General features: G+C 47.5%; 1 protein-coding gene across 2 annotated transcripts in view; it reads right to left on the minus strand.

Moving 5' to 3' along the window:
* Positions 1-7,464, minus strand: part of FBXO10 (F-box protein 10) — a 38,801-nt gene extending 31,337 nt beyond the window's left edge. The window contains exons 1-2 of one of the 2 annotated variants that reach the window (XM_004711003.3): positions 6,964-7,464; positions 4,923-5,041 (exon numbers count right to left, since the gene is read on the minus strand). In XM_004711003.3, coding sequence (XP_004711060.2) covers positions 4,923-4,997 — 75 coding nt within the window. In that variant the 5' untranslated portion in view covers positions 4,998-5,041; positions 6,964-7,464. The remainder of the gene's footprint in view (positions 1-4,922; positions 5,042-6,963) is intronic. The other variant, XM_045296522.1, reaches the window with a different exon arrangement.
* Between the last annotated feature and the right edge of the window lie 82 nt (positions 7,465-7,546).

Consider the following 7,546-nt stretch of genomic DNA (forward strand, 5'->3'; position numbering starts at 1 on the left):
CTTGATTAAAAATTTGGTCTATGTGGACCAAATAGACAGTTCCCTAGCTTGTCGTGCATTCTTTCCAAAAATCAGGACTTTTTAAAAAGCGGGACGCCTGGTCACCTTACACTTAAAACAAGTCGAGAGGCAGTAGTATTCTTACCCCATTTCCCAGGAGTAAACAGTGCTATTCGCGGCATAGGTCCCTGGGCGTGCAAAAGCTTGCACTTGACTACTGACCAGAAGGCCTGCTGTTAGAACCCACACTCTACAAAAGGAAGGGCTAGTGGTCTGCTTCCGGGAGGTTTACAGACAACCCCCCCCAGGGAGCTTAGTGCTACTCTGTGACAAGAGAACAGGAATGCCTTCAATAGCCCAAGGTTAGGCTTAGTCAGCAGCCCGGCTGACTGGGTCCAAAGCCCCCTGCTCTTTCCACTACAATTCCTTTCGCTGAGTTTTCAGTTCCTCGCTTGTGAAATGACCACCTAAGCTCATCATCACAGACCCTGAAAAAGGAATGACCTTAATCCTGCGACGATTACACAACAGTATCACACACTGGCGGCGTTGCACTTTTAGGAAGCCTGGCCCCAAGATTGAGAACTGGAATCCCAAATCGGTGAAAACCAAGGATAAAAATACCAGGTCAGACCTCTGGGCCAACAGGAAGCAGTGCTCCAGTGGACCCCAACCAATCTGGTTGTTACATCCTGCTTCCTCCGCCTCCTCCCAGGCAGTTTGATCTTCAGAAAGTCCCTTCCCAACCCTGGCCTCCCACTCTCCCGCTCCCCCGCAGCACATGGCTGCACAACCCTTTCTCTTTAATCACTCTCAGCTTGAGGCAACACCAAGGGATTGTTACTTCACATTCGAAATTACACACTCAATGGAGTCACACCATCCTCTGTCTCAACTTCCTCTCTATAAAAGTGGGGCTAATGCTACCTTAGGGAGTTGCTGTAAAGATGAAAGCAGAATGGATGGGAGGCATTTAACACTGTGTCAGACACACAGTAAACACCATGAATGATCAAGAGTTCCCTCTCTGCGATACTCTTTCCTTTCCCCTTTTCTATATTTGAACCAGCCCCTTCCACCTCTTAGGGAACAGATGAAGTTAATTACCCTCAAAAAGTTATGTGCTTTTGCTGGGAGACTACTGACAGCACTAACACCACCAGGCCAAGGAGCGGTTGTAAAGGGCTCTTTATTCTCGCTGAGCCAGCGAGGTCTGTAGCTACCAATGGCAGAGAGGAAAAGTTTTGCTACACAGAACAGTATTGTTAGCCGAAACTGACCCATGTGGGTGCTGATACCAGTTATGAACATCTGTTCTAGTAAAGTGTTATGCAAATACGCTTAAGGGAGCACATGCTTATCACAAGGGTAAGGAACGGCTGCTAACAGCAAGGTCAACAGTTTGAAACTACCAGTCAGCCTGTAGGAGAAAGAAGAGGCTACCTGCTCCCATAAAGATTTACAGGCTTGCAAATCCAAAAGAGGCAGTTCTACTCTGTCCTATAGGGTCACTATGAGTCAGAGTCGACTCGATGGCAGAGAATTTGGCTTTCCGTTGGATCTCGTAAAGGTGTACAATGGCCTATTAAGTACGAGAGCATCTTATGGAAATCCACAGCTACTAGGACCATAGTAAAACTGGATCTCCTAGAGTCTAGAGGGAAAGTCTGGCAGCCCATACCCCTGACTGTTGGAGTTCATGGGCTTTTACTCATTCCAAGTCTTAGCCGTGCTCCATGGACCCACTCCACTCTCCTCTTCCCTCAAGTCTACACAGACTGTCTACCTCAACCCTACTGCTTCCCCTACAACCAGCTGGCCAGCACTCCTCCAGCTCCCGACTCAACCCCCACAGCTTCTAGCTCTACTTCATTTCAGCATCCTGAGACCCCCCCGCTGAGATTTCTGAGCTAGATCAGGAATCCTTTTTCTACCAGGTCACTTCACAAGGCCCCTGGGGAGCCCAAGAACTGGCCGCTCTTGGGCTGTTGCCCACCTTTGCTTCAGTATGTTTGACTGTGGGTGGGTGGTGGAACGTGATTTTAGGGTAGAAAGCTGGCTAGGATAGGGCTACTCCTACATGAACAAGTGTTAAGGGCTAAGGCATTTCCCTGAGAAAGGGCTATGGACATAGTAGCGTGAGGGCTACCAAGGTGATTCCACGTCCACATCCCCCCTCGGACTCAATCTAACCTCTGCGGTTACGGACAATCAAGATGCCCCCAGCTGACCACGTCCATGTGGCAGAAGGAAGAGCTGGTTTGACCAGACTCATCACGAGAAAAACAAAACTAGTGAGCGCCAGCTGAAAGTGTTTGGAAGATAATGAAAATGATATTTTCAGAATGGGATTAAATGGGATTAAAACAAATGAACTAAGTATTCAGCTTATGAACAAAGAAAATAACAAAATTAATTGAAATAGAAGGGAGGAAAAAAATAAAAGAGCAGAGGTGAGTAAATTAATTAAACAGAAAACGAGCCTATCAAAAAGGCATCACTGAAGACAAACACTGGTCTCCTGAGAGTGGTGACGAAGAAGCAGGGAAGGCACAAGGACACACGTAGAACAAAAAGGGGGTTGTTGCTGTGGTCGGTGCCGACATTAATCCAGGAAAACATTATAAATGCCATATAAAAAAATGAAAACCTTTAAAAGGGGCAGAGCCCTCGACTTAAGAGATGAAATTAAAACTAACTCTCTAGGCCCAGGTGGCTTCACCTTTGAGTTCTATCAAATATTCAAGGCAGAGTACGGGAAATGGAAAGGGTGGTGGAGGAGGGGCAAATGGTAGGTTTGGTGAAATCTCTGGGCCGCCTGCAACAGCAAGGGTTGTAGTTGCCCCACTAGCCTCCGTCTTGTAAGTTTTCTCAGCCACTGTTACCAACCAGAACACTAGAGAAGATGTAACTGGATGGAGTAAACTTACCACAACAAGAATGTCTGACTGGACTGGTGCAAGGGGTGGACTGTAAAGAATACTACTGGTAGCCAACCCAGCTCCTCCTCTTTATTGGCTAGCACACTCGCACCCTAGCTCTAAACTGACAGGTATAAAATGTCATATTCTGGAAGGAATAACCGTTACGGGCTGTGCTGCAATCCACAAGGTTGGTTGTTTGAAACTGGCCAGCTGCTCTGAGGGAGAAAGAGAGGTTTTCTATACCTGTAAAGAATTCCAGTCTTGGGAACTCCACAGGGGCAGTTCTACTCTGTTCTATCGGATTGCTATGAGTCAGAATTGACTTGATGGCAGTGAATTTGGTTTTGGGTTTGGTCATACTGTGATTAAAAACTAAAATATGTTCCTTTCTTCGGAGAATTACCCCTTAAACTATGTGTACCTCTCTTCCCATCCTACCGCTACCTGGCTTCACTCAATCTTCTGTTTCAGAGAATTTCTTCCAATATGTCATGTGAAGAATAATCACGTGACATAGTGCAGGCCCTAAGACCGTAACTACTTCAGAGGGTAAAAAGAGCATTTCAAAGTGGAAGAAGAGACTTGTAACACAGATAACTGGCAAGGGACCACTACCTCAAATATATAAATACCTCTAACAAATCAGTAAACATTGAAAAACAGGGCAGAAGACTTGACTGCACAAGGCACCAGAGGCCAGGTAAGTTGGCAAAAAGCAGTAACTAAGGGCAGCAAATTAAAACCACAAGGGATATAACATTACACACCCAGGAGAACAGTTAAAAAAATTAAACTCATAATATCAGATATTCACAAGGATGTGATGCAACTTGAACTCTCATCCTGGTGAAAGGAAAACAAACTGGGACAACTGCTTAAGAGAACTGCCTGTAGCAGAGCGTTTCCACTCCAGTGCATTTAACTGAAGAACTGTGTGTGCATGGCCTGGCGAAGGTGTCAGTTTTCTTAGATGCACTTATTCTCGGTCATCAGAAATTATAAGCACCCCAAGTGTCCATCAACTACAGGATGAGTAAGTACACTGTGACACCTTCATTCCATGAAACACTGTATGGCACGGAAGTGAAGTGAGCAACTCGCGGACAAATCTCACACACACAGAGAATGTTAAGCAAAGGCAGCAAGACGCAAAACACACAGCATTTTATACGCACGAAATTCAAAAGCTAGAAGCATTACCCTTTCGTGGTTAGGATGCAAAGAAAAGGGGTAAAAACAATAAAGAAAAACAAATAAATTATTATCACCAAAGTCAAGATGGTGGTTTCTTAGGGGAAGGGGGAGGAGGCACACTAAGGATATTATTTGCAAAGTGGCGGTACTGTGTATTGGCAATGTTTTATTTCTTGACCTAAGTAGTAGTTACATATTCCTCTTGTAAGTATCAAATTATATGTTTGGGCTTGTTATGTTTCATAATTTTAATAAGTGTAAAACAAAACAAATACGTATATGGATTACTGTTTGATTCTTAGGAAAATGGAAGGAACTGAACATTTTTCATCTTTAAACGAAAACTCTGCATTCCAAATCCACACTAGAATGTGTATCGGGTACATTTCAAATGGTGTCTGCTTATCTTCATTCTATACCGGTGGAGTCATCTGATAGGAAGCGTACGGTGATGAGGCACCGAGTCCTGGGGTCGGCGGCTTATGGAAGGTTGCCATTCCTGAGAATCCCTGGAAGGTGAACCCTGGCGAAGGAGTGGAGCCAATTGCCAAAGGAACAGGAGTTAGCGTTACGAAGGGCTCCTACCCCTTATCCAAGGGTTGAAAAGAGCAAAACAAGCCTCTGGTGTGGTCTGGGGTGACCCTGACAAAAGCTGCTAGCAGGAAAGAGCTGCAGATGTCCCTGAAGGGGACTCACCAGGAGATGGAGGAAACCCAGCCCGGTGCCAGGCTCCACACCAGGCCCAGAGCACAGTGCTCTGGGAGGCATGGCTAAGTGTTAAGCATGAGCTAACAGAGATCTAACCTTGGGGTCCAAGCATGGGATCGTGCTGGCAGGGATCTGGTCCAACAAAGGTGTTGAGCAGCAGTGACCCCACATCTTTGGACAGGGCGGGCCAGCTCTTCAACAGGGAAACCTTGTAGCTGTATCAGAAATAACAGTGTGGGCGGGTGATGAGGACCTGCAGCTCTCTCCCTGGAGAGTGGAAGTAAGACTGCTTTTGACTGTCTACGCACCCAGCAGGGTTGAAAAAGGTAACATCTGACATCTCCCTTATGAGGGCGTTCGGGGGGCTTGGGTGCTTACGTGAAAAAATAATTAAAGATTCATAATTATTGCTAATTAAATAAGACATACAGGTAAAACATCTGTACTGAAAGAGGTAAAATCTTAATAAAAATGTCTTCCTGTATATGTACTTTTATGAACATAATACCAAAGATTTTGATATGTGGAGAAATGACGAAATCACTAAGCTAGCAGAAAGAGGGAAAATTTAGCTGGTGTTCAAATCAAGGCCCACGACAGGTAACTTCAAAGGAGGTTGCTTCACTAGAGCCAAGTGAAATAACAAAAGGCTTCTGTACCATCTAGGATAACTGTGGGGCCGAGACACAAGGCACTGGGTCCGTCCACAGCTTCCGTCCACAGTATGCAACAGCTCTTTAGTTGCCCAGGACCCCATCCTGCCCTCGCTGCGCAATCTGCCGGCTCACTGCCAGAGCTCCCAACCACGGGTCCCTTGAAAACCGGACAGCGTAGGTATGCGCCCTCCGTTTTATCCCCCTAGAGATTCCGAGGTCCCCACGGCCATTTGTTTTGATCTCAGCCTCCACCTGCTCCCACGACTCTTGGAGCAGCTACCAATGCACATTTGAGGAAGGAAGGAGGGAGGGAGGAAAAGAGAGAAGATCATTGCAACTGGAAGGCAAAGACCAACTCAGAGGACCACCCCACCCCAGGAAGCAGCCACCCAGAGCCCAAGCTGGCTGCTTGACCAGGGATTAACAGCTGCTTGTGCGGTACAAATACAATTCCCCTGATAACCAGGGAAACGAAAATGCAGCCACCACACTGAGGGTTGGCTGCGTTCAGACCTCTAAAATATGAGAGTTGGACCTGAAAAGTCAAAGAAATCCAAGTCCTGCCAGCCCAAGGGATATCCTTCCCTAAAAGCCCTGACCAAAAAGTATGTTCTCTAATATCTAAAATCTCCACCCCGCCCCCAACCCCCCCAAGCCAGAGCCCTGCCGAAGAACCATGAAACAATTCAGGCCACCCCATGAAACAATTCAGGCCACTCAGTGTGCTCTGGCCTCTGGGACCAACTGCTATGAAGCAAGCTCACTGAGAGCTGCAACTTATTATTATAAAATGTACTGAGGACCAGAAGGGAACTGCATCTACAGCCACCAATCTGTTATATAACCTCAAACACAGCATATGAAAAAAACCCGATGGAGGCAGGGACCATCTCTGTGCTGGTCACAGCTCGAATGCTGGATCCTGGAGGCTGCACAAGCACACAGTAGGTGCTCCATAAGTACTGGCTCAATAAGTGAACTAAGATCAGAATGGAGGGGAAGCGTCATGCTCAGTCTCACCATCCGGGACCAACAACTCTGTTGGGTCCTACACGAAGTCCCGCTCAGGGTCCAGTGTCCCCATTTGCAAAAAGAGGCAGATGGGTGAGCTGCTCTGCCCGGCTTCTGCCAGCTCTGCCAGTCAATCACTGTACTGCGCTTTATTTAGTGGCAGCACATGCCTGGCACTTTTCTTTCCCCTCAGAGAGAATCTGATACCCATTTGCTCATGTAGATTAATGTTCCCATCCTGCCTGACTCCTTTGGTAGGAACAACAGGTTCATCTGCCAATTTAAAGAGAAGGTAACAAGGGCCCAGAAAAAGTCAAGGAGGATGGGCCCCACATGCCTGCTTTCTTAGAAAACCAAACCTGCCCTGTTTTGTTTTGTTTTTTAGGGCTAAAGATACCGAAACTGAAGTATGGTTACTGCTACTAACCCCACGCATGTGAACCACTCTCTAGCTTATTAATAATACTTACATTAATAGCCCTCTTTACTGAACACGTCGGTGCTGGGCACTGTTCTCAACCCTTTCGATGGAGTCCTCTTAGCAACCGCTCCAGCAAAGTGTGATTTTATCACCAGCCCCCCTTGAGAGGAGGACTCTCTCTGGTTCAAGGTTGCAGAGCTGGAAAACGACAAAACCAGGTCTTGAATCCAGGTCTGACCGACTCCAGACAGAGTCCTGGCTCCTTAAATGGCTTTTCCCTCGGTTCTTCGCTGCATTCCCAGGAGAGCGACTGGGAAGGGGTTGTCGCCTTCACTTTAAAGATGGAGAACCCAAGTCTTCAGGAGGCTGGCGACGCGTACAAAATGCCTGAGCGATTCCGCAGATAAGGAAGCCTGGCCCTGGCCTCGCCTCGGGGTCCCACGAGTCAACGTCGGTCTCGTGGACTTCACTTCCTTGCCAACCCCTTGGGCGAAAAGCACCCGCGGACACCTACTCTCCGGGCCCGGTCTGACCGGGTGGGAACGCGATGCACAGCTCGGGCTCCGGGTACCCCTAACCAGGGTGCGGGAAGGCCGGGGCGTCCCGAGCAGATGCTCAGTCCCCGCCAGGGC

The sequence above is a fragment of the Echinops telfairi genome, unplaced genomic scaffold (genome assembly GCF_000313985.2).
Source record: "Echinops telfairi isolate 266 unplaced genomic scaffold, ASM31398v2 ScPeMD7_7410;HRSCAF=8448, whole genome shotgun sequence".
NCBI lineage: Eukaryota > Metazoa > Chordata > Mammalia > Afrosoricida > Tenrecidae > Echinops > Echinops telfairi.